General features: G+C 44.6%; 1 protein-coding gene across 3 annotated transcripts; it reads right to left on the bottom strand.

Annotated features, from left to right (window-relative positions):
• Positions 1-2,027: 2,027 nt before the first annotated feature.
• Positions 2,028-26,493, bottom strand: Asrgl1 (asparaginase and isoaspartyl peptidase 1). 3 transcript variants are annotated; one of them, XM_015478071.2, is made up of 7 exons: positions 26,331-26,493; positions 25,529-25,729; positions 15,119-15,261; positions 14,035-14,192; positions 5,817-5,938; positions 3,790-3,900; positions 2,028-3,366 (listed from the first exon to the last, which is right to left on the bottom strand). In XM_015478071.2, the coding sequence occupies exons 2-7, from the start codon at positions 25,716-25,718 to the stop codon at positions 3,161-3,163; spliced, it is 930 nt and encodes a 309-aa protein (XP_015333557.1). In that variant the 5' UTR covers positions 25,719-25,729; positions 26,331-26,493; the 3' UTR covers positions 2,028-3,160. The 3 variants fall into 3 exon arrangements, with proteins under 3 accessions (XP_015333557.1, XP_015333556.1, XP_015333555.1); XM_015478070.2 differs by having other exon boundaries at positions 26,327-26,447; XM_015478069.2 differs by having other exon boundaries at positions 26,246-26,390.
• Between the last annotated feature and the right edge of the window lie 567 nt (positions 26,494-27,060).

The following is a 27,060-nucleotide window of genomic DNA, read 5'->3' as shown; positions in this document are numbered from 1 at the left end:
GAGCACCCTGGCCTTTCTTCCCCACACCCTCCATTTCTGATGACAGGGACATGAAGCACACCTGCTCTACCTTCCTTTGCCCTCAGTTTATATCTCGATGCTAGAAGGACAAGTCAAGAAAGAATGCATTTAGAAAAAGCGTTTATTGAGCAATAGCTACAAGGCTGAGGCTCCTCCTCTCCCAGGACTTTCCTCTGCAGCTCGGCAGGTGTCTGGCCCAGCACCTCCTGTTGGGGTGGTCACTTGACCTTGGTTGTGGGACCCTCTTGTGCTCCTATTGTCTCACCACTTGGCGGGCAGAGGCCAAGTGGCAATTCATGTCCTCCTGGCTGGAAGGAGTAACCAAGGCCAGGGCTGGGCAGCCCGACTTTGCTCACTGTGAATTGGGGCATCCTGCCGCAGCCCCCACCCCCAGCAGAGGAGGTTTAAGTGTTGATCTGGATGGCTCCCTGGGGCATTTGCTTTTGTTTTGATAGTTCTGCTTTAAAAAATAAAGTATTTGGATGAAAAGGAGGGCTGGGAACATGGACCCTCTGTTGGTTCCACATTTTCCCCAGAGGCGGTTCTGCTCCAGAATAAGATAAATTACCTCCTCTTTGGGCCTCTGACCCTTGTGGACATGTTGTAGTTTGCTGCCCTCTTGTGGCACAGAGGGATTAAAGGGACCGTCATTTGGGTGCAGATAATATCTTGATCGTTTGTTTGCTTGACAGTTATGGAGCAGGCCACTGGTGGCGTGGGGCAAAAGTCACAACCATTTGTGGTCTCCCCTTACAGAATTTCCAGGCTAGTGTTTTTTTGCCAAACCAAGGTCTGAGGGCAAAAAGATACACTGTGGCTGAGAATGGGCGGATGATTCTGTATGGCAACTGCCTGAAGAGGTCAAGTGGCCACAAGCCCAGCCCGTGGCAGTGTTTAACTAGGGTCCCCTCCCTTGTGAATGGGAGAAATGACAGATAAGCTCTGACAGCTCTTTCACTGTGGCCTTCCTATCCCTCTCCCCCTTTTTCTTAGGTACTTAGTGATTATTTTCTTCTCCAAAGGGTCTCTTGCCTTTCTAATCCTGAACACGATCCTGCGTTGCGGGCTGTCACGGGCTGCATTCCGTCATCTTCCCAAGTCACATGTTGAAGCTCTAATCCCCATGACCTCAGAAAAGGACTGTATTTGGAGATGGGGCCTTTCAATGAGACTGATGGGATGGTACCTAATCTGACTGGTGTCCTTGCAAGAAGAGGCCTGTGCATGCCCAGAGAAAAGGCCATGTGAGGACACAGGGAGAAGACAGGCATCTCCCAGTCAAGGAGAGAAACCAAATCTGCTGATACCTTGATCTTGGACTTCTAACGTCTAGAACTGAGAAAATTCTTTCCTGTTGGTTAAGCCAGTCGATGGACATTTCTTGCGGCAGCCCTAGAAAACGAATTCTCCTTCTAACACAATACTTCTAAAGGTGTTTTTTAGGTCTATGAACATACAACCTTCTTCCTGGGCAGAGCGTAGTTTCTACATATTTGCCCATAGGATCCTTAAGATAGAATACCAAGCAGTTTTTCTTTAATTTGATCTTCATGGTAACATTTTATAGGTGAAAAATTCCTGGAAGTTGACGTGCCCAGGATCACCCAGGTAGTGGGTGGAAACAGACTTCAAGCTCATTTCTGACTCCAGATGCAGTTGGTCTCTTTGTCTTTAGTTCAAAGCAGCTGATGGGAGCCCAGAGAGGGTCTTAGATCAGAAGCTAGAACTCTGAGTCTTTCTGGGATGAATACTGCCAAACTGTAGGAAGATGGCCTGTTGCTATTTGCAAATGGTGGTTTTTATTTCTTCTCTTTAATTCATTCAGAAAAAGTTTGACTCTTCCAAAAAACTCCTGATTACGCTCTGCGAAGACAGGATGTGTCATCACACCCGCAAGCCATCCTCACTTCAAAAGTACGCTGTCTGGTCAGCTGCCTGCATTGAGACCCGGGGAGAGCTTGCATGCTTCTGGTCTTGGTCCACAGTGACCCCGAACCACACTGTTATTCTTTCAAAACACATTTTATTAGTGGCACATGGAATTTCGAGTTAAGCAACGAGTTTCCAGAGAGAAGGTAAGCCCTGGCAGACTCAATAACTGAGCAGATGTGTCACAGGAGAAAGACCATTTCCAGTGCAGTGAGATGGACGGGGATATTCCTCGCCAAGGAAATAACTTTATCACGCTGAACACACTGAACAATGCCCTCTCAGTACATTCAGGGGGGCCCCAAAGCTCTAGAGAATCTGTGTCCTCAGTAAATCATGGTGTCATTTCTCCACTGATTGGCCACTCCCCGCTGTTGGAGAGGCGGAGCCCTGTGACTCCCTGGGTGGGGACGGGGGTCTGTGGCAGGTAGGGGCTGGCTGGTGGGAGAATGCTAGGTGAACCCAGAAAACCCTTCAGACTCAAAGCACCCCCCACCCCAAGTTTCCATTATTGTCCCTTGTCTCCAGCTGGGGGAGCTACGGGTGATCAGAGGGTCCTTTGCAAGCATCGGGAAACACGTCCATGTTGGTCAGCTGCAGAACTGAGCCTTCTTAGGAAACCTGGTTTCCCTCTCTCAGATGAAGAACACCTCCCTTCGAGAATGTTCACTCTTCCGCCAAGGGTCCTTGTCACATTCCTGCAGCTTCTCCCACCTCACTCAGGCACCTTCGCGGAACTGGTCCCTTTCTGGTCCTTCACCTGCAAGCTTTGAGTCTCCCAATCCCAAAAGGCTCCCTGCACTGGGCCTCCCTTCTTTTTGACCTTACACAATGGAGACTGCTGGCTAGAGACTGTCATCTTCACTGGTCTTATTTGGACATTTTTTTTAGTAGATGGACACAATATCTTTGTTTATTTTTTTAGGTGGTCCTGGGAATCGAACCCACTGCCTCACATGTGCGAGGCAAGTCTTCTGCCACTGAGCCACAACCCCGGCCCCTTATTTGGATATTAATAGGGGTATTTCTCTTATTGCTTTGGAACCACACCCTCAACCAAACATTCAGATACTTATTGATCAAGGCAACAAAATGAGGGACAGATTGCGTAATTTTTTCATTTCTGAATCTAATTGCTTAAGTGGCATCTCCCCAGCAGGCAGATGAGTTTTACCTCCAAGTTATCACCTAGAATACAAATTTCAGGGGTTTAGGGCAGGTCTGTGATCGTGGTGTCACCAAGGTCAAGGCCAACGTACAGCTTGTTGTCCTTGGCGGCTGCCCAGGGCATGGAGGTAGAGGTCCACTTTGCCACCCAGTCTCCTGTTTTGCTGATCAAGATGAGGCCACCCAAACCTTTGATCTTTGACTTCATATAACCCAACGACAGGTCCGCGGCCTCTTCCACGGTCTTTCCTGAGAACAAAGGAAAGTTGAGAAACAACACAGGTTACTGAAAGGAATCAGATGGTGACATCCTCTGCAGTATGAGAAGCCGAAGTGAGTTAATGATTTCTATCTGCATGCCTAAAATGAGGATCCTCACCTTCTTGCTGAGACAGAGCTCCTGCATCAGCTAAGCAGAGCTGCCCTCCCTATCCCACCCAGGCTGGATGCCTCTGCAGCCCCCATCTCCTGAGATGCAGAGAAAAGAGTATTCTAAGTGCTCTCCTAGTCCAGATCCGACTAGAAGGTGGGAAGGAGTCAAATAGTGGAAACTCTTTCTGATAGAACATCTGCAGCCAATAAGAGAGGGCTCCCCATACTTCTCCATCTATTGATCACCTAGCTCCTGTACTTGTCTTCACAAATTATGAACTTGTCCTTTGTTCCACATACCTTGTTCCATGTGGAAGAGAGTGAGCCTGGCTAGATTCACCTTCAGGATGCTCTCCCCGTGCCCCGTCGTGGAAATGGCTCCAATGTTATTGTCAGCGTAACCTCCAGATCCTGCTCAAAAAAGTGATTGGTTCTAACTTAGCAGCAATGGTCAGGAAGCACAAATACACATCACCTAGGCGTGTGCTGCGTAAGGCTAAACCTCAGAGTGCTGAAGAGTAGGCAAAGGCCAGGTTCATGGCCAGGAGCCACTGAAGCAACGATGGACCAGGATGCACTGGAATCCAGGAGGATGGAGCCCTGGGGAGGGAGGCAGGGGTGACCTCACAGAGCAGCTACACCAGGCCAGCATCTCCTTTGCCTCAAAGCATATCCATCCCCTGCTCAGTGATCCTGCCCCTCCCGGTCTCCTTCCCACACCCCACGTGGAAGTGACTTTGTGGTCTCCTCTCCATTCCTGAACCTGTTCACACACAGCCACTGGCCTGAGAGTCCCACGGTATTGGCACAGTTAGCCTTTACTCTCCCCTGGTCTATCAGAAGCATTATATTGATTTTCGCCTTTGCTATTGATGGGGCATGGGGGGGAAAGGGCTCTGGAATGGAGACACTGTGTGGAATGTCACGGGTCCCCAGGGTTTTCAGAGGCAGGTAACCCCTAGTTCTGGAGGGAGCTGGAACAGGGTAGGGACTGTGAACTCTAGCCAAGGGAGGTGGCTCTTCTTATAAGCTTTTGCTGTGGGAGGAACTGGACTGACCCCATGGTGTCCAGATGGCTGAGGCAGCCAGGTCTTTACTTTCACTTCTTCTAAGACCACAAAAGACCAGGGTGGTGCCAAGAGTGGTCCTGGCGTGGGCAGCAGGACTGCAAAGACACCTCCCCTTCTCAAGATGACAACACCTGGGAGAACTCTGCAGGGTGCCCAGTGTCCACCCAGAGTCCTCTGCGGCCGGCTGGGGTGTCCCAAGGGAATGCTCATCAGAAAGTCCAGGTCGAGCACACGTGGGGGTCAGAGCCAAGACAAGGACTTTGGGTGACACCTTCTCTCTCTCTCAAGACGTCACCATCGCAACTTAACAAATTTGAATTCGGTTTCTGGGACCTGATCTGCTGTGCCTCTGGAGCCTGGGCTGAACCCAGCTGCAGGCAAACTGCACAACCAACCAGACATTTTGGGAGGATTTTTTTTTTTTGCTAAGGAGAAAAGATTATTTCATATCTCTGGGGTAAGTAATTAGACATCTTCTCTTTAAAGAGGCTTCCAGGGTCTCCTCCAAGTTCATGACAGTACAAAGGATGTCAAGAGTTGTCAAGCGTACAGATTACTACCAAAGACTAAAGCAACACATTAAAAAAGGGAGGGCAGGGTTAGTTTTCCACCCAAAGTACAAGCTGTTGAAACAATTTAGCTGTTCCTGAAACTTCAATCAGAATTCTCACAAGAAAACTCTGAAAATCTGCACAGGATGAAACATATACAAACCCCCGACCCTGCCAATCACACGTCCTGGAAAAGAGAGGACCTGCGCTAGCTTTAATGTAAAGAACACTTCAATCTGTAATATTTCTGTAGAAGTGTCAAATTTGTGCCACTTAATTCTAATATCTGCAAACTGAAGTTCCCAGCTCTCTTATATCATTAATGTGAGCCCACGCCTGGGAAGAGGTTTTGGGTGCTTAACCCTCTGCAGGCAAGTCGGCAGATTCTGAACCGGGGCTAAAGAGAAGACAGGTAGCCTACAGGGTTAAAAGCCCGGGGCATTTTAAGCATTTAATGCATTGCCCATCTCTGTTTCCTTCCCCAAGGCATCCCAAAAATGTAATCCAGGGAACAGAATGCCCACTGGATGAAAACATCCTCTCAAAGCAGTGCCCCAAACAACCCTTCCAGCCCCCAATTCTGAAGCTGTCATTGAGGAGAGGAAATAAAACAAGAAAAGGAGAGAACAGCGGAGAAGAGAGAACGAAGGGGACCTGCTGACAGGGAGGGAAAGGGGCAGAGGCAGGAGCCGTCCCTCAGACCTACCTACACATGGTGAGTCCCCAACTCGGCCAACCATCTTATTAACGATACCCCCTGTCGAGGTGGCATAAGCCACGTTTCCTTTGGAGTCCAAGGCCACGGCACCCACAGTGCCCGCCGAGTTTCTGCCAAAAACAAAAAGAGTGACAGTTTGAAGATGAGAAACGCTCCAACAAGCACCAGTGTGGCTTACAGCCACTGAATTCCCACATGACATGTTGACAGTGTGGGGACACCTTCCATGCCAACACTCTCCTTTGCTTCTTACCCCACATGTCAGTCACAGGCGGACTTCCAGACGTTCTCTAGCTCTGTACTCTAGGAGGACATCCAGTCCGGCACTACCATTATCTCGCTGTGTGGCTTAAGTTTTATTCCCTGTGTCTCACTGTCTCCATGAACGAAATGGGGATAAATATAACAGATTTATAAATATGACTGCATCTCAAACTTGGGCGTGCATGAGATTCCCTTGGATCCCTGCCTGCCCCCAAGAGATTCTGAAGTGGCCACCACGAACGGAAAGAAACGGAGGACGCGAGTTGGTAGCTCCAGGGTGGCCACCTCCCAGGTATGGTGGAGCTGCCAGGTACCCATTTTATGGGGTTGTTGTGAGGATCGAGTAAGTTGATTTCCCTCCTGACATTCTATTATGAATTTTCTGATGAGATGGTTGAAAACGTATTTTAACACCCGTGCATCCACCCAGATTCCACAGTAAACCATCCTGGAATACCGTCAGTCCGAGGCGCTGAGTCACAGCAGCAAGTGTGAGATAGGAGATAGGGGAGTTTAAGCCAAGAAGTGTCGTTATCTGAGTTGAATTTTAAAAATAATCATTCTTATCAATACACCAACCCATGGGGACCGTTAAAATTTAAAAAGCACGATAAGAAGCTCTGACAAAAAATGTGCAGGAACCCCAATCATCATTCATTCAGTAAGGCCACAGGTGCACACTGGCCAGACCCTTTTGACATCTCACTTTGCAACATCTGCTAAGGCTGAACATAAAGGTGCTCCACGACGCAGCAATTACACACCGCCAATCTGTCCATCAGAACGTGGACACATGATCACCCAGAAAGAGCACACAGATGTTCCCAGCATCGCTGTTTGTAATGACCCCAAACAGAAGACACAAATCCCCCTCCCCACCCCAGGATGAGTAGATAACCATGGGATACTCATGGAATACCATACCCCAATGGGGAGGAAGGCAGACCCCGTATGGTTCCACTCAATCCAAGCTAACGACAGGCAACACACCATCATCCACTGTGCTAGAAGTCAGCCAGCCGCTACCTGGGGGAGGGGAAGGCAGGAAGGGGCAGGAGGTGGGGCTTCTGGCAACATCCTGTTTTCTGATCTGGCAGCTGATTATGTGGGTGTGTGTATTCTATGAAAATCCATCAAGGTGCAGACTGGTGTGCTTGTGTACGTGCTCCTCTGCAAAGTTTATCTTAAAAGAATCACTCTGGCGTGCAGTTGACTGAGAGTTGAGACTAGCAACAGACAGGGAGGAGGTGTGAGGAGGCGCTGGTTTGTTAGGGTAGTTTTGGTGGAAGGGGTGATGAGAGGCTGGACATTTTGAAGGCAGACTTGAGTTTGCAGGTGGACAGGATGTGAGGAAGAGAAATCTTGAAAGAGTCTGAAGGCGTTTGGCCTCAGCAAGTGAAAAGGCATGTATTGCAGTGTACGAGATCATTAGGAGTAGGGTTTTTTGTTTTGCCGTTGGTGTGTGTATGGAGGAGCGTGGTAGGGCTGAGAAATAAAAACTCTGTCTTGGACCCAGGCTGGGGGGTTAAGTGATCACCTGGAGAGGCTGGTCCACAGCCCCACACTGCCTGCCTTCAGGGCATCTACTCAGGAGGAGCCCCAGGTTCCGTCACCTCAAAGTCTACTTGCGGATGGCCAAAGAACTCAATCTAGGGGGCTGTGTGTCTCAAGTGGGAAATGCTTTTCTGAGTTTTAGTTTTGCTAACTATAAAAAAAGGTAGACATATTACAAAAAAAAAATCTTTTATATGGTAAAAAATGCCATAAAGAAAGTAAAAGTAGGTAAGTAAAGAGGTGCTCTCAGGCATTGCCAGTGGCGGGCTGGCTCCCAACTTTGCAAGGGACAGGGCAGGAGCACACATGGAGTCAGAGGCCCACACAGCATATATGGTCAGTACTCAGAATTTATGAGTATTCTCTACCTTCTTACCATGGTAAACTGTCTTGAAAATATTTTCATACACACACACACACACATATATACACACATACATACATATATGAAAATAACATATACGCATAAAATAAAGGTATACTGTATATTTTGATATAATGAAATTATTATTATAGTCAATCAAAATTATATAACTATCTATTATGTCAGAGTTACCTTTTTTTGTTACCTAAGATCCACTCTTGGCAAATTTCCAGTAGATAATATCATTAATGACCGTCTGCACGTTGTGTGTCGGGTCTCTAGACTTATCCATGCTACGTAACTGTAACTTTGTACCCTTGGACCCACTTCTCCCCACTTCCCTTATCCCACCCTCTCCCAGTCCCTAGGAATTATTATTCTTTCCTATGTATTTTATTATTATAAATATTTTAGATGCCGCACGCAGCTGAGATCATGCTGTGTTTTTCTTTGTCTGATTTCATTTAGCCTGATATCCTCAAGGTCCATCCATGTGGTTGCAAACAGCAGGATCCCCTTGTTGGTGGGGTTCTTTTTTTTGTCTTTTTTGGAACTGGGGGGGGGTCAAACCCAGGGCTTTGCAAATGCAAGGCAGATGCTTTGCCACTGAGCTACATCCCAGCCCAATTCTTTTTAATATTCCATTACTTACGCACACACCCCCACCCCACAATTTCTTGATCCATTCATCCGTTACGGACACGTCCATATCTTGGCTATTGAGAATGATGCTGCAATGAAGGCGGGAGTGCAGAAGTCTTAGGACGCGCTGATTTCATCTCCCTGGGGTGTACGACACAGACGGGCTGTGGGGTCACATGCTGGTTCTATTTTAGATTTCTTTAGGAATCTCCATGCTGTCTGATCTTGAAAAGTACTGTAAAGCTACGTTTTCATTTAACTGAAAGTTAACATACTACTAACGATGATGTAATTTAATTATTATTATAATTAATATTGTGCACACTTGCACCATTGGATTAGCTGGGGATGGCAGCAGGATTCACAATGGTTATGCACTTCCTCCAAACAATCCATTTTTCTTGTCTTTGTTTCAGGGGTCACTTGTCATGTTCTCACACTCAACATTTTCACACATCATGAATTCTATTGACAAAAAATGAAAAATAGGACAACCTTTTTGGAGTCGATATATTCTTAGTACATTTTAAAGCAATTTTAATCTGGAGATGCCTTACTTCGGATAAATATGGAATTGCCCAATGTAGTTCTTAAAGCATACTTAGATTTGTAAATGAATCCTGACTTTTACATCATCATGCAAAAACACCGCATGGATCTATACATGATAAATTATTATCACAGAAGATATTACATACTTTAATTTGGTCGTATAAATCACAACCATTTATTATTGTCATTTCATCATCTCTTAAGTGATATCTATTTTCATGCAAATAAATTCTTCTTTTAAATTTCAATGCTGGTATATTATAAAGAAAATCAGAGATAGAAGCATTTTCTTCATATCTCTCTTTTCAAATGAGACCATACCGATTAAAAATAGTGTCTGCAGAAATTGGTTTGGGGACTTTTTGTACATAAGTTCTTCCTTGAATTAAGCAAAGAATATCTGTAATTCTTTTAAAGGAGAAATAGGCCAACTCAGATCTTCTTTTTTTTTAAAGCTTATTATTAGAAGACAATAGTGTAAACCCGGTGTGGTGTTACACGCCTGTGATCCCAGTGACTCAGGAGGCTGACGCAAGAGGATCACAAGCTCAAAGCCAGCCTCAGCAACTTAGTGAGACTCGTCTCAAAATAAAAAACGAAAAAGGGCTGAGGATGTAACTCAGTGGTAAAGCATCCGAGGGTTCACTCTCCAGTATGAATTAAAACAACAACAACAAAAAACAGCCCATAGTGTATTCAAGCACTTACAGATAGCACAAATTAAAAATCACCTTCACCTTCTGCGGAGGCCCATGCCTTACTCTTTGGACACCTTCTGTGGTTCTGCTTAGCTCTTCCCATCTAAATTCAGTTGAGTTATGTCAGCAGCATTCATCAGGTGTCCCCACCACGCGTCTTTGTTATAGGGTCAGACATGAATTCAGTCAAGATGCTCCCCCTTTGGGCATATCTAGAGGATCCCTCTGTGTTCCACAGCACCCTGCCATTGGCTCAGCTGAGGTCATATATCCCTGAAACAAATCCAACACAGCTGCGCACAGACACAGAACCTAGTGGACTCTCGGCCAAGCTTCCTGCTTGTATGCTTCCATTACCAACCCAGTCAGATCCGTCATCACCATTACCACAGGCTTGCCGCCTTCAACAGTCTTTCAACTTAACGCCTACAGCAAAGTTTCCCCACCTACTTCTTCATTTAATTTAAAACCATATTTTAAGAAGCTGATGTAAAGCCAGTGAAACACAGATTGCTTTAGACTTGTTTCCCTTCTTCAAGTAGTGCGATGAGCCTCCGGTAGATGTCAGTTGTCCAGCACGTCTTCTGACCACGGTATGTTCTAGATTAACACATTTTAGCTGGGTTCAGTGGTAGAGTGTTTGTCTAGTACGTGTAAAGTCCTGGGTTTCCAACCTTAGCACTGCAAAAACAAAACACCTCCAAAAACAAAACAAAAAAACTACCACTAAACCAGCCAACCAACAAACCACTCCCCAGTTCACCTGCCTGTAATCCCAGCTACTTGGGAGGCTGAGGCAGGAGGATCAGGAGTTTGAGGCCAGCCTGGGACAGTGAAACTCTGTCTCAAAAAAAAAAAAAAGATTTAATGTCTTTATTGCCCATTGAATTAACGTGTTTGAATTCCCCATTCTACACACTGAGCACGGTGTTTCACTATTTTCTGTCTTCAAATCATGTTTGGCATTTTGCCGAATTTTGAAATCATTTTTACTAAACCAAGAACATTTCTGTTGTGTTGTAAACTGCTGGGAGCCATTAGCCAAGTAGGTATGACAATTTCCTTGCCAGCGTACCCCATGTTGCTTAGTGGAAGGACTCGTGGAAATAGGACATTTTGCAGTGACATTGCATCTAAGGTGACCTTGCTCAAGGACCAGGGCGGATCCGGGTTTAGGGTGTTCCCGGTTTAGGATAATCTGGGTTTAGGGCGTTCCAGGTTTAAGGTTATTCCTGCTGGGAATAGGGCGTATCCTGCTGCCTGAGTTCCCCTTGAGTTCTCACGGGATTCAGACAGTATTTTTTGGGAGACAGAAGCCCAGTGGGGGTGGATTTGGGCAGAGAATGTGGATTTCCCCAGAACGTGATTGTAGACGGCTGGTGTGAGTTCGGGAATAAAGAGTTGCTGTTTGAATCTACAAGCTGTGTGGTGGCTCGTGATTGTGTGCCCAGCCAGACTGCGGCAGTAAACCCTGGTGGTGTCTTGAACCATGAGGCTTGACTAAATCCTGGACACCCGTGTTGTCCTCTCCAGGACAGCAGGTGACGTTTCCAGCACTATATTTTCCTGGTGTCACCAACTGTCCACTGTGTGTTCAGCCTCTTCCTCCCAATCCCTGTGCTTTTTTTGTGTGTGATTCTTTGTGGCCAGAAATTCAATTCTTCAATGAAGAATATCAAGCTTCAGGGATTTCACTTGATCTGTTCAAGTTGTAGATTCCACGAGAATAAACTTCTTACTGATTTCCACTATTTGGATAAGAAACGGAATCTTCATTTAACAAAGAATTGGTAATGTCCTGTTGTGAACTTTATGTGGCTCATCCTGGAAGGGGATTGCTTGCTTTATGGATTCCAGTTTTTAAAGTGGAAGCAGACTCTTCTTTGAAGAATTTTTTTGCTTCTTTTTTTTCTTTCACTTTTTTTCCTGTTGTGAGATCCATTTTAGTATTCATTCTTTTTCTATCAAAATCTTGACTTATACTCAATTTCAATAATCTAGGGATTAAAAAGTAAAATAAAGTTATATCCAAAGTATACAAAAAATTAGAATATATTTTCATAAAAAAATGAAGCGGTAATTTAAAGAAGTTGAAAAATATAAAAAGTAATTTAAAGACTTAATTTTCAAGTTAGTTTTTTGTAAAATATAAAAAAATTGTCTATTAATACTACAATAAAAATGTGGGTTATAAAGAATGAATATGTCTTACGTCAAAATCACTTAAGAGCTAAGAATTTTAATGTTACATTTTTGAAATTAACTAAATGTTTTAATTATCTCTTATTAAATAAAACAGACCACTCAATATTCTATATTCAAGGTCCATTTAGTTGGCCCCTTGGGCAGCTGACTCTGGAGCTGTGCTGTTCACTGTGGTCACCGCCAGCTACAGGTGGCCGCTGGTGACCGCTAGCCACATGTAGCTAGCTAGGCTGCATTGAAGTGCACCACAGGCACAAAACACATGTAAGATTTTAAAGATTTAGTATGAAAAAAGAATGTAAGATAGCTCATACATAATTTTTATAGTGATTACCAGATGAAATGGAAATATTTTGGATGGTAATATAATATACCGTGTTAAATAAAATATATTATTAATTTCACCTGTTTCCTTTTATTTTTAAAAGTGATGTAAGTGGTTCTCATTATGTTTCTACTGCTCTTCTAGTCAGACATGCACACAAATTTAACTCTGTGCACATGCTACTAATTCAATACCTTCAGAACTTCAAGCTGAAACAGCAGAGCCGAGATACTGGATGCTTGGCACTAGAGGGAATCAATACTTTGTGACAAGTTAACTTTTCATTAATTTGCTTTTTCTCTTACCCGAGTCCTGCTGTTCCAGTCTTCCCACATTCCAGAGCAGTATCCATCTCTGATGTTGGCAGTGGCACAACCCACAAATTTGGACTCAGGCGGCCTCTGCTTCCGAGACGCAGAGCAAGGGAGGTGGCGCAGCCTTCCCCTGGTAGCTGAATGGAGTTAGTCACAGGAGCAGATGAGGAGGGAGGAGGAGGGTTATGGGTTGTGTGGTGCCAATACTGAGCGACAAAGGTGTATTCATGGCGTGAAATCCTTCTAAAGTGCTGGGCCCCAGGCAGGAGCCCTGCTTGCTTACTCTAAGAGCAGCGCTGGCTGGTGGAGATGCAGAGTTCCAGAGTCTTGGGATGCAACGTGGCAACATCTTTGGACATAAACATGAATCATTTATCAAGTGACCCCCTTCCTCCACTAGCCCACTGACACACTAGCATGCTCCTGAGGTTGCCACCAGTTCCCAGCACATGGCCAGCCTGGTAAATCGGATTCTTTTTTTTTTTTTTAACGTTTATTTTGTTTATTTTTATTTTTACGTGGTGCTGAGGATTGAACCCAGGGCCTTGTGCATGCTAAGCGAGCGCCCTACCGCTGAGCCACAACCCCAGCCCCCCCAGGTAAATCGGATTCTTAACCAGAATTCTCTGGGACACTTTTCCATCTGGCACCTGCCTGGCCTCATCACTGCAGATCTGGTAAGTCTGATTCTTTCGGGAGGGGCTTAGGCATGAATATTCTGAAAAAGTTCCCTAGGTGGTTCCCAGTAAGAACTAGGCAGAGTCACTAAAGTGAGTTCCATTATGACTTCCCATGCCATCTTCACGTTTTATTTTCAAAATTGCTTTAAATAAGAGGATTTTTGCAGGGCACGGTGGCACATGCCTGTAATCTCAGCAGCCCAGGAGGCTGAGAGAGAAGGATCCCGAGTTCAAAGCCAGCCTCAGCAAAGGTGAGGAGCTAAGCAGCTCAGTGAGACCCTGTCTCAAAATAAAATACAAAATAGGGCTGGGGATGTGGCTCAGAGAGTAAGCACTCCTAGGTTCGACCCCTGGTACCCAGTCAGGGAAGGGAGAAGCATCTGGGTAAATGACACCCTAATGCAAATCATTCTCTCCTAAATCATGCCAGGAAAGGAACTCTGCTCGCCTGGCTCATAGGAGTAATAAGCGAGGTTAAATTTGAGAATAACAAGAGTAGCTTTTCCGGTATTTGGTTTGAGTCATTTAAGAAATGTAGATAGTTGTATGTTGGCCAAACTTTCATACTTTAATAACTCCCGGAAAGATGGGCGGCAGGTGAGACTTACTTTGGATAGTCTGATCTCTGGGCACCGTTCCCATGCTTCTCTTTTTCCAGCTGCTTCTTGCTTCTCTCCGTTATCAGTTCTTCCATGGCAACCTCTGGAATCCCCATCTCTGCTGCAAATTTGCCTGCACCTTCACCCGTCAGAAAGCAATGAGGTGTCTGAGCCAGCAAGAAAAGGAAAAATGGTTAATTTTTGGAAAATCTCTAATATTCTTTTTTTTTAAAAGAGAGAGAGAGAGAGAGAGAGAGAGAGAGAGAGAGAGAGAGAGAGAATTTTTTAATATTTATTTTTTAGTTATTGGTGGACACAACATCTTTGTGTGTGGTGCTGAGGATCGAACCCGGGCCGCATGCATGCCAGGCGAGCGCGCTACCGTTTGAACCACATCCCCAGCCCCTCTAATCTTCTTACCTGTACCAAATGTGTGGAAATAATTGTTTCTCTTTGGGTACAAAGGCTCAAAATGCAAATTTCACTGACTGGCTTTTCTGAATGCAGAAAATCATACTTACATATGATCTTAAATTTAGAAAACTTAACATATTTGTATTTAACACATGCTCCTAAATAGCTGGTCTTCTCAATTTGTGTGTGCTGAGTTATAGGTGTTGAAAGAGGCCTGAAGAAAATACAGGAAGAGCCAGTCACAGGGGTGCATGCCTGTAATCTCAGTGGCTTGGAGGCTGAGGCAGGAGGATCGCAAGTTCAAGCCAGCCTCAGCAACTTAGTGAGGCCCTAGGCAACAGAGCGAGACCCTGTCTCTAAGTAAAAACCCCAAAGGGCTGGAGATGGTGGCTTTGTGGGTAAGCACCCCTGGGTTCAATCCTCGGTACGAAAAAGAAAAAAAAAAAAAGATACAGAAAGATGACAAATTCATCACTGGTCAAGTGATTACTAGTCAGGTGACTTCACCCAGAAAAGTTGGAATTGTGGCCGATTTGAGAGCTCAGATGCTGCTGTTTCTGTTTCTGTACATATTTTTAGAACAGTGATCTCAAGTACTTCCCCTCAGTCAGGCCTCTGTTTGTCACTGAGGCCTTGGGGTAGACACTCCGCGGGAACACTGCGCTCCAAGCACATGTACCTTTTCCATAACAAGCCGCGCAAGTTTGACAGGATTTGCTATATTGCGCACTGCAGACACTGCTCCTGTGGACAGGTCTTTGCCGTCCATGATACTGGCATCCATTTCAACGTCACCTTCTGTGTTCAAGACAGACCCACAACCTACAACCAAGTTGAAAAGCAAAAATTAAGAATTTAGAGAAGAATCCAGGTTTTCCTGTAATTTACCCACTTCAATCCATCTCTATTCCACTGCCAGAGGAAGGGGATTTTTTTTTTTTTTTTTTTGGTATTGGGGATTGAACCCTGAAATCTGTCCTGAGCCCTTTTTACTTTTTATTTGATTTTTCAGATAGGAACTCACTAAGTGATCCAGTCTGGCATTGAACTTGCAATCCTCCTGGCCCTGAGTGACTGGAATTACTGGAATGTGCCATCACACTAGGACACAGTGTTTTTTTGATTTTTTTTTTTTTAATAAACCAGTATTCCTGTCCCTCCCTGGTTCCTTACTTGCTCTCCAGAGCTATGTGACGCCATCTGCCATGAGGCCCCCACTAGCCCTGGGCAGATGGTGGTTACCAAGCTCCTGAGTCCCAGAACTGTGAGCTAACTACCCCACTTTTCCTCCCCTCCCCTTCCTCCCTCCCTTTCCTTTGTGGTGTCTGGATTCAAACCCAGAGCCCTGTGCACACCAGGCCAGTGCCCTCCCTGTCCACCGAGCTACACCCCCAGCTCTACCTCAGATCTTTTGTTATAGCCATAAGAAATGGACTAGGGCAGCATCCTACAACCTACAAAATAGAGTGTGAAGCCATTCCTGATCTGGCCTCTGACCTCCTGGTCCACTCCAGCTCCTCTCTGGATCCACTTCACTCAAGTTCGGGGCTTCCATGCACACACCTCAGCCCTCATCACAATCTCCCTTTCTCCAACTCCCGCTGCCTGCAGGGTGCCCGCAAATCTCTTAACCCTGTTGTTCCTCCATCTTCTCATTTGTAAAATGAGGGAAGAACCCGGGCCATCCTTGCAGGCTTCAGTGAGGCAGAAAGGCACCTTAAGCCCTCAGTCAGAAGAGCCCCTGGCTTGGCCTTGTGGGAAGGCAAGAACACTGGCTGCTTCGATTGTGTGCAAACTGAACAGGTGAGGAAACCGGCAAAGCAACTTTCCCCATGTTGAATGTCCATTAGATCCAGGTCTGTTTCCTTCTGCCGAGGCAGCTCCCATCTTTCCACCACTCCTAGAGCCTTCACGGGTTGTTACATGAAACCCACCTTTACAGAGGCAATTATTTTAGGGTTACAGGAGAGTATTACACTAGAAAATTTTGCAAGACTGATAATATAAGCAAGATTAATTTCTTAAAATTAGTTATAGTAATTACCAAAGCAGCACAAGTTGTCCTTTGGGCATAGAATGATATGCCCTGCTATTTATAATATGCCTATTATCAAATTGTATAAAAAGATATGCTTTCTGTAGAAACCTACTTTAAATATAAAGACACAAGTAGGTTAAAAGCATGGAAATCTGAAGAATATTTTACCTAATATTATAAGACACAAGCTAAAAAAAAGAAAAGAAAAATGCTAAAAAATCAAATGCAGTGGGGCTGGAGTTGTGGTCAGTGTAGAGCGCTTACCTAGCATGTGTGAGGCACTGGGTTCAACTCTCAGCACCACATATCAATCAATAAAATGCAGTCCCATTGACGACTAAAAATATTTTAAAAATCAAATGTAGCAATATAAAGAAAAAGTTTCTACATCATGACAAAGTGGTGTTAATCTCAGGTGTATGCAAGTCTGGTTTAACATTAAAAAAATCAATCAATCCGTAGTCACCAAATAAGACAAAAGCAAAAACATATCTCAATAGATAAAGAAAACTCATATGACAAGATGTGACATGCATACATGATGAAAAAAACCTTAGCAAACTAGTAAGGGAGCTGCTTCAACTTGGATATCTATAAAATCCTGTAACTACACACATTTAATGGTCAGAGACTGGGTGATTTCCCCCCACTGCCTTTATTAGCTCTATTGAACATGATACTGAATGGGTTTACTAATGGAATAAGACCCCCCCCCTCAAAAAAAAAAAAAGAAATAAAAGGCATAAAGATTGGAAAGGAAGACACAAAAACTGTAGATGACATAACTGTGAACAATTCACAGAATCTCCTAATGCTACTAGTGTAAATAAATTTACCAAGTCACAGAATTCAAAGTTGCTATTATCTGAACATTTATGTGGCCCTATACTCAAATGTTGAAACCTTTACCCCTAAGGTGATGGTATTAGGAGGTGAGTCCTTGGAAGGTAATTATTTCATGAGGGTGAAGCCCTCATGAATGGAATCTGTGCCCTTATAAAGGGGGCTCTTCCAACATGTGAGGTTGGAATGAGAAGACACCTGTCTATGAGGAGGCAGGCCCTCCCCAGACACCTCATCTGCTGGTATTTTGCTCTTGAACTTCTCAGCTACCAGAAACTGTAAGATATTTCTGTTTTCCATAAGACATCCACTCTGTGGTATTTTGTAATAGAAGCCCAAATGGACTAAATAAAAAATCAATATACAAAAATCCGTAGTTCTCACTCTCTGAGGCAGGGCAGAGTTGCAGCCGTCTTGGGAGAAGCCTGTCCTCCCACCATAGCCCAGCAGTAATGAAGTCTCCCTCCTTCCTGTGTCAAGGAGGCCACCGCCACTGCACTGTGGCAGGTGTATATATAAAAATATCCAGAGCAAATACCTAAGAAATCCAAGAGAGACACTCAAAAACACTACACGTAAAACAAAATGGGATTCTAAAAAAACATTCAAGTAACTCAAAGGCAGGCCAGAAGAGAAAACTAAAAAACAGAGCAAACAACACTAAAATGTGATAGGAGATTTAAGTCATCACATATCAGTAATTATATAAAATGCAAATATTCTAGATGGATTAATTAAAAGACAGATGTAGGCAGAGTGGATAAAAACTTTACCCAACTCTATGTCCTGGCAACCCTATTCCTGGGCATTTATCCTGGAGGTACAGAAACTCATTTTCACACTAAAGTCTGTTCACATACCTTCTCAGCAGCTTTACTGGCATAGCCCAGTAAAGTCCCCCAAACTGGAGACAACTAAAATATCCTTTACCAGGTGAATGTTTAAATAAACTGCAGTACATCTGTACCAGACAATGCTACTTAGCACTATAAAGGAATAAACTTGACATGGGTAACATGTTAGATGGATCCAGGGCATTTTGTTGAGTGGGGGGAAAATTTCCAAAAAGTCACATGATTCCCTTTACTGTGCATTCTGAAAGTAATGAAATTATAAAGACGGGAAACAGATGAGTGACTTCCAGAGGTTAGGGAGGATGGAGATAGTGATAAGCATTTGGTTAACCATCCCAGTTTCCTGGCACACAGATGCTAATATTCTTGGAAGGCAGAGAGCAGTAATTGTGTTTTTGTGTGCTGAGGAGATGGCTGGTGGCTAGGGGCTCCCAGATAGTGTCAGCATAGGGGGCTGGCTGCCAGAGGAACTAACCATGTGGTTAAAGGGTCAACTACTGCCCTAACCTCTGGGGTGAGGGACAGACTAAAAGTTGAGTTCATAACCAATGGCTGTGGTTTAAGCAATCAATCACACCTATAAAATGAAGCCTCCATAAAAACTCCTAAGGATGGGTTTGGAGAGGTCTGGGGTTGCTGAACTCAAGGAGGTGCCAGGAGGGCAGCAAGCTTAAGGAGGGCATGGAAACTCTGCACCCTTCCTATAACCTTGACCCGTACATTTCTTCAGGTGCATCCTTTATCATATTAATATAATAAGCCAGTGAATGAGTGAGTTTTGTGACTTGTCCTGGAAGGTAAATGGGAGACAGCTTATGGAACTAAGCCCTTAACCTGAGTGACCTGACTCTACTCCTGGTAGATAAAGTCAGAAAGGATTAGTCATTGCCATGTCATCTGGCTTATGATTTGCATCCTTTATCATCTTCCTTATAATAAATAAGCAAGTACAAGTGTTTCCCTGGATTTTGTAAGCCTTCCTAGAAATATACGGAGCCTGAGGAGGGGAACAGGGAGCCCCTGATATGTAGCCAAGTTATACAGAAGTGAGCAACCTGGGACCCACTAATTGTGACTGGCATCTGAAATAGAGGGACGTCTTGTGAAAGTGAGTCCTTAATCTGTGGGGTCTACTTAGAGTCATAATTGAACTGAAGGACACCCAGTTGGTGTCCAGAGAATTATTAGAGAATTAGTTGGTATGAAAAAACAAAAACAAAAATAAAAACAAAAAACCTTCCATCTATCAGGCTACCAGGAGTATTTTGTGAGTGAAGAGAAGAAAACCAATTTATTCTTCCTATAGGCCTTTTCAACAATTGATGCTTGAATAATTATGCAAAAAAAGAACATTGATATATACCTTTGTACCATAAACAAAAATGTATCCCAAACAGATTGAGACTTAAAATTTCTAGAAGACTACATTAGAGAAAATGTTTGTAACCCTGGGTTAGGTAAATATTTATGCTACGACATGAAGAGCATGATCCATTAACAATAAAAATGAATAAATTGGACTTCTATGAAATTGAGAACTTCTGCATTTTCAAAGACACTGTTAACAGACAGAAATGATAAGCCACAGACTAGGTGAAAATATCTAGAGATCACATGTCTAAGGTTTACACCAAATTATATAAAGAACATTTGAAACTCAATAATAAGGAAAAAAAAACAATAAAATTGACAAAGGATTTGAATAGAGACTTCATGAAAGAAGAAATGTGGTTGGGGAAAAAGAAACACAGGAAAAGATGTTCAATATCATCTGCTATTTTGGGGAATGCTAATTACCACCACAATGAGATTCCTCCATGCCCCTATAAAGATGGCTAAACTTTAAAAAATACCGTTGAAACCCAGAGCTGGTGAAGATTCTGAGCAACTGGAACTTTCATCTATTGCTGGTGGGAATGGAAAATGGCAGTCTCATTGGAAAAGTCTGGCAGTTTCTAATAAAGTTAAATACATACTTGCCATACACTCCTAGGTATTCACACAAAATACCTAGGTTTTGTGTTTACCCAAAAACCTGTGTACAAATGTTCATGGTAATTTTATTTATAACGATCCCAAGTGGAACAAGTCCCCCAGCTGGTAAGCGGCTAAATGAGTGGGATACCTATACAACAGAACGCTTCTCCAAGGACACACTTGGGAGGATATCCAGATCTATGTGTACATTCTCATGCACTGTTGGGTGACAATTCAGACTCCAAAGGCTACAGACTGCATGAATCCATGTATGACATTCTGGAAAAGACAAAACTATAGGGATAGAAAACAGATTAGTTGTTGCCAAGGGCCAGAAGTGGATGGAGGTGTGGACCCAAAGGATGTGGAGAGGGAGAGAACCATTTTATTTTTTAATTGTAGCAGGGGCTACACCTCCATATGTATTTATCACAGTCATCGACCTACACGCTAAAAAGGGAATTTTATTGTAATGTAAATTATATAAAAAAACCCAATCATTAAAATTGTATAGTACTAGGCTAGTGGATCCTAAACCTGGTTGCATGTTAGAACCACACGGGAGACTTCAAAACAAAGAAACAAACAAACCACAAACAATTCCTAGACCCCACAACAGACTTTTGCCATTTAGATGTAAAGGAGTTAAAAATGCTATAAAGAATTATAGACAGCTATGAGGAATTTATAATTATAAAAACAATCCTGTTACCTCAAAGACTCTTTGACAACTTGTAAAACTGAATTTACAGAGGGGCTGGGACTGTAGCTCAGTGGTAAAGCACTTGCCTAGCAGGTGTGAGGCACTGGGTTTGCTCCTCAGCACCACATAAAAATAAATACATAAGAATAAAGTCATGGGCTGGGGTTGTGGCTCAGCAGTAGAGCCCTCGCCTAGCACATGCAGGGCTCTGCATTCGATCCTCAGCACCACATAAAAATAAAATAAGGATATTGTGTCCATGTACCACTAAAAAATAAAAAAAATATATTTAAAAAAATAAAGTCATTGTGTCCATCTACCACTAAAGGAAATTTAAAAAACCTTAATAATAGAGAGAATAAATAACAATCTAAAGTGCTGTGTGAACGTTGCTCTATTCCAGGAAATGTAAAGGCTGAAAATCTAAGTAAGACTTTAAACAATATTTCTAAGATGGGTGTGGTGGTGCCTTTAGTCCCAGTGACTCAGGAGGCTGAGGTGGGAAGATCACTTGAGCTCAGGATTTTGAGGCCAATCTGGGCAACATAGTGATACCCCAGCTTGAAAAAAAGGAATATGGAAAAAAAAAAAGATTCTGGCAGTCAAATCTCAAAGTTCAATTTTTATTCCATTAGTATCAAATAAACGACTTCAAATACTGGAACAAGCAGTAAACAGAAAGTAAAATCCATATTAAAACAGGAATGGAAACACAGCATTTTCACTGACACTCAGATAAGTTGTCGTGAGTGCTAGTTATCATCACAGAACCCAATAACTGCTGAGAGTCAGCTTTTTGTATGAAGTTCCCAAATAGATATTCCAGGGGATGATGGTAGAGGCTGCTTGAATCTGTTTGTAAAAGCAAATGGAAAAACAGCCAAGATAGACAGCATACTGTTAGAGCCCATCTATTCCCCCAAATCTTTCATTTCCTTTTTTAAAGCTCTACTCATCTCCCTCAAAGGGCTGAACAGCAGACATCTGGACATTAGAGGAAGATAACCAGAAGGTAGCCAAGAAAGGAGAGCTGGCTGCTCAGTTTCCTAATCCGAACTTCCCCACGAATGAGGATGAGGGATCCTGTTAGCTAATAGACGGTGGGGACCAGAATCTGCTTCAAATCAAGGTCCTCTGCAAACAAGTGGGGGTTTGTCAGCCAGCGGGTCCTGACTGCTGAGAGGCATTTGGTTTACAGGTCTGCTTCCCATGCTGGCTGCTTGGTCCCTAGCTGGTAAACTCTGGTTCAACAAACAGCCATAAAAGTGCACTGTCACGTCTCATTCTGTGGTCAGGCAGACTTGCGAAAGGTTTTTAAGTGTTGGTGGTGAGTGATCAGCAGAGTCAAGGAGATAGCACAAATACTCAGTCAATATTTGATGACCGATGTTGGGTGGGTGGTGTAATTCCAAGAAGTATTTTAATCATGAGATCTTAGGTTTCTCTTTTAGAATAAAGAGGAAGCAAATGTCTTGCAGCAAGTTAGTCAATTTTTTTGTGCCTTAGTGTTCTCAACTGAGAAATGGGCATAATAATTATACCTTGTTCACCAGACTACAGTCCACATTTAATGAGCTAATTGTACAAATTTCTTAGACTATGGTATATAGTACATCATATATTAGCTATGATGATTATTATTCTAAAAAATGAACAGATTTGAGTCAAAGAAGCCAAACACAAAAGCATCATACTCTGTATGATTGCATTTATATGCAATTTTAGGAAATGCAAGCTAATCTATGGTGACAGAAGCGCATCTGGACTGCTGCTAGGGATGAAGAAGGGAATAACTGCAAAGTGGTGTGAAGGAATTTTAGGGTTCCTTAGCTCTCAATACCTCACTTCTGACATCATATGTGTGGGTTTCTTTCCCTGGCACATCAATTCATCTGCAGTTGATGTCCTATAATTCAATTTACTTCTGACACCATCTACACAGAGCTAGAATCAGATCCCACAGGTTATACTGCCTCCTACTTCAGAAGCCAATTACAGGTAGATTACCCAAAACTTCTGCCTCACTTGGCTATAAATGGAAGGTTTTGATGGGTTTCTGCAACTCCCTCCATTTTTTGGGGGGAGTTCCGGGGATTGAACTCAGGGGCACCACTGAGCCACATCCCTAGCGATATTTTGTATTTTATTTAGGGACAGGTCTCACCGAGTTGTTTAGGGCCTCGCTTTTGCTGAGGCGGCTTTGAACTTGTGATCCTCCTGTCTCAGCTTCCTGAGTTGCTGGGATTACAGGCGTGTGCCACCAAGCCCAGCAACCTCCTTTTTCAGTTTCATTAATTCCCTAGGACAGCTCATTAGACTCAGGGGAATACTTATGTTTACTGGTTTAGAATGTGAGTAAAGGATAGGATAAGGGACACAGATGAACAGCCAGATGAAAAATGTAACAAGGATTTAGTGGTTACTTTTGCTAAAAGCACTGACTCTTCTCTTCAGCCTGTAGATACCCACTGAATAACTAAAAGCAAATAAAGCTTGGCATCTCTCCTTCATTCTGTATCTGTCTCCTTTATCACCTTGAACTTTGTATAAAATTCCTGCTCAACTCTGCACATAGGCATTTAAGGAGTATATGTCTGAAAACTGGTAATAAAAAGTTGATTAGCCTTGAATTTACCTAGCCTCTTTATCCCCCTTCAAGTAGGAGGCATCAAGAGGAGAGTAACTAAAATATTTTCAAGATTCAAATAACAGCTTTTTACAATATCCTATCCCAGACCAGTTGCAGCAGTGCCTAGAAGTCTCCAGTCATTGCTCTAAATCTTCAGTTACCTTGGATTCCAGGATCAGGGGAGCCTCACAGATATATTACCCTATGGTGGGAATGGGATTGTCCCTTCATAGGATAACTTCTATGGAGCCACCCAGAAGAACCACAACTGAGATAACTATCAACCAGAGAGCAGTTTGACCAAGATGATTAATTATGCACACCTCTTGCCCCCTCCACATCTTTCTCCATTTAAACCTAAATTTATGTCAGTACCGCACCCCCCCAACAGGTTGAAGACATTTTCTTCTTATTTAGTCCCTTGTCTTCCTAGTATATCTACACTGATAAAATTTCTTTCCTTCCTTTGCCTCTGACCATCTCTTATAGTGGCATCTTGGGATGAGTGACAGAACCTACAGGGACCCCTGGAGCAGGACCTTTGTCCTAAAACCCCAGTAACAAAAATACACAGGGTCAAGTCTGGAAAGGCTCCTGGGCACAGGGGCTTCTGACCCTGTGGAGTTGGTGTTTACTACCCTCCTGGTACATGGGTGTGTTCACTAACTAGAAAGTTTCCCCAAACCTGCAGTTCTGGGATTTTTATGGAAGGCTTCATCATGTAGTCATGATGGATTATAAACTGTCTCTGGCTCCTCTCCCTTTCCAAGGGGATGGGGGTGGAGGGCTGCAAAATTCAACCTAATTATGGCTTGGTTTGTATACTGACCAGCCTCTATTCAGAACCCCCCCCAAAGTCACCTCATTAGGACAAAAGCTGTTCCTATCACCCAGGAAATTACAAAAGATGGGTACTTTGTGTTAATAGTTGGGGTCAAAGATCAAATATTAGAATAAAAGATTCTCCTAGCTCTGGGCATGGCGGCACATGCCTGTAATCTCAGTGGCTTGGGAGGCTGAGGCAGGAGGACTTCAAGTTCAAAGCCAGCTTTAGCAATTAGCAACATAATGAGGCTCTAAACAACTAGTGAGGCCCTATCTAAAATAAATAAATAAATAAATATATAAATGGGCTGGGGATGTGGCTCAATGGTTAAGTGCCCCTGGGTTCAATCTTTGGTACATGGTGGCGCACACCTGTAGTCCCAGTGGCTTGATAGGCTCAGGCAGGAAAATCTAGAGTTCAAAGCCAGCCTCAGCAATGGGTGAGGCACTAAGCAACTCAGGGAGACCCTGTCTTTAAATACAAAATAGGGGTGGGGATATGGCTCAGTGGGGTGTCCCTGATTCACTCCCCTGTACAAATCTCCCAGCACTCTCATGGAATTACAAGGGTTTCAAGTGCTGTGTTCCTGAAAGGGTGGAGAGAGACTAAATATACATTTCTTATTCTGTTATAATAGCACAGACGGGGATAGAAATGTTTTAAATCTTGGGTGTGGCAGTGGTCATACAGGTGTATACCTTTTCTCAAAACTTGAAAAGGGTACAGTTTATGATATGTAAAGTTGTTCCCTCAAGCCCCCCCCCTCCAACGTAATAAAAGGCCTTTTGGTATATGAATTCTCAGAAACTGGTTAAATAAAGGGTGAATTAGTGGATTTAAAATTTCCGACCCCTCCCAAAACAAGTTGATCAACAGGTAAAAAGAAAAATACTGCTTTTCCCCTTACCATATTATTTCATTATGAAGCCAATTAGAACTGGGCACCGATGCCCCTGCCTGTAATCCTTGTGAATGGGGAGGTTGAGGCGGTGGAAGCCCAAGTTCAAGGACAGCCTCAGCCTCAGCAACTTTGTCAGACCATGTCTCAAAATAAAAAGTAAAAGGGGCTGGGGATGTAGCTCAGTGGTAAAGCGCCCCTGGGTTCAACCCGCCATACCAAACAAAACCCCCAAAGACAAAACCTTAGACTCTTCAAGTATGTTTGGGGTAGGAGCTCGATCTGATTGGCGTATTGTCCACTAGCTGAGGCGCAATTTACCTGCGTTGAACTCGGGATCGTTCTCCAGGATGGTCACTGCTTCTTCCACAGCATCGACTGCGCTCCCTCCCTCCTTGAGGACGTTGTAGCCCCCAGTCGCTGCTTTCGAGATGCCCTGGCGCACTCGCTCTTTCCGGTCCTGGGAGATGCTGCTGGCTCCGCCACCGTGGACCAAGACGACGGGATTCATCTTGACCGAGCCTAGGGGTCAGGAAGAGGCAAGCGTCATTCCGACAGGTCCAAGTTCTAAAACTGCACGGGCAAGATCTCCGCTGGAGACCGCGGAGAGGCCAAGTCCAAGTTTTCACTTCGGGAGGCAACCTCCTGAGACGGTGGCGCCCAGGGGGGACTCGGTCTGACCTTTGTACCTAAAGCCCAAGGCGACCCCTGACCTTCAGAATTCCCCGCTTCCCCGCTGGCCCTGGCCTGGGGTACCTGACGGCCCCATGTCGGGGGTTCGGGACCCAAGCCTGCGCCCCAGCCACACCAGCTGCAGTGGACCTCATTTTCCCCGAACAACCCCAGTCCCGGTCTCAAGTCTGGTCGCCGGCCGGGAAGAGCGCTCGGGGTCTGCTCGCGTGCCCTCGTCGGGCCTCGGTTTCCCCGGGGGCGTGTGGCCCCTTCCTATTCCCACCGAGGGGTCGGGGCCGTCCGAGCACCGAACCTCCTCGGCGTCCAAGCCTCGGACCCGCAGCACCGAAGCAGAGAGCTTCCCACCTTCAGGAAAGGTCATTTCTGTCCACGTCGTCCACCAGCCCTGCACCTTGGGCTGCTGCTCCCGCAGGGCGGCTGACTGACTTACCGAGGGCGCCGCGGGAGGCGGGCGCGGGGGTGTCACGCAGGTGGAGCAGCCGATCGCAGCCCTCCCAGGCCGGCTCTGCAAACCGCTCGGCCCGCAACCGCTCGGCGGGCAACGGTTCCGCGCCTGCGCACGAGGGCGGGGCCGGCGCCGCGGGGTTACCGTAACCCGCCTCGCCCCGCCCGAGGCGCCGCGTCCTGCACCTTTCCCGGGTCAGCTCCCCGCGGTGTCCGCGCTGGGCGCCTCTCGGAACCCGGCGTCTCTGGCCTTCCACCCTCTAGTTGCAAACCGGCACACTCCTCCCGATAGGCTGGGGCGGGTGGCCGGGTTGCTGGCCCAGATTTTGTAATTGCATATCTAAATGCGACGCTCCGAGTACGAAGCTGGCGGATTATCGTTTTCTTTGAAATCCTCGTCCCTTTCATTGTCTCTTTTTTAAATCTACTACAAAGAACAGAAAGATAAACGGCAAAAACCTCTTTGATTGGTCAAGTTCCGTGGGTGGCGGGCACCGAGAGTCTTGAAACCCCAGTTTACTTCTTACCAAGTTTACTTCTTACCAAGTAAAGCCTCTAGCTTCACTCGCTCTTTTTTTTTTTTTTTCCCGGTGCCATATAGCCCTTTTTCTATTTTATTTAGAGACAGGGTCTCACTGAATTCTTAAGCTCCTCACTGAGTTGCTAAGCGCCTTGCCTTTGTTGAGGCTGGCTTTGAACTCGCGACCTTCCTGTGT

This window comes from Marmota marmota, unplaced genomic scaffold (genome assembly GCF_001458135.2).
Source record: "Marmota marmota marmota unplaced genomic scaffold, marMar, whole genome shotgun sequence".
In the NCBI taxonomy this organism is placed as follows: Eukaryota; Metazoa; Chordata; class Mammalia; order Rodentia; family Sciuridae; genus Marmota; species Marmota marmota.
This window is presented reverse-complemented; position numbering and strand designations above follow the sequence as displayed.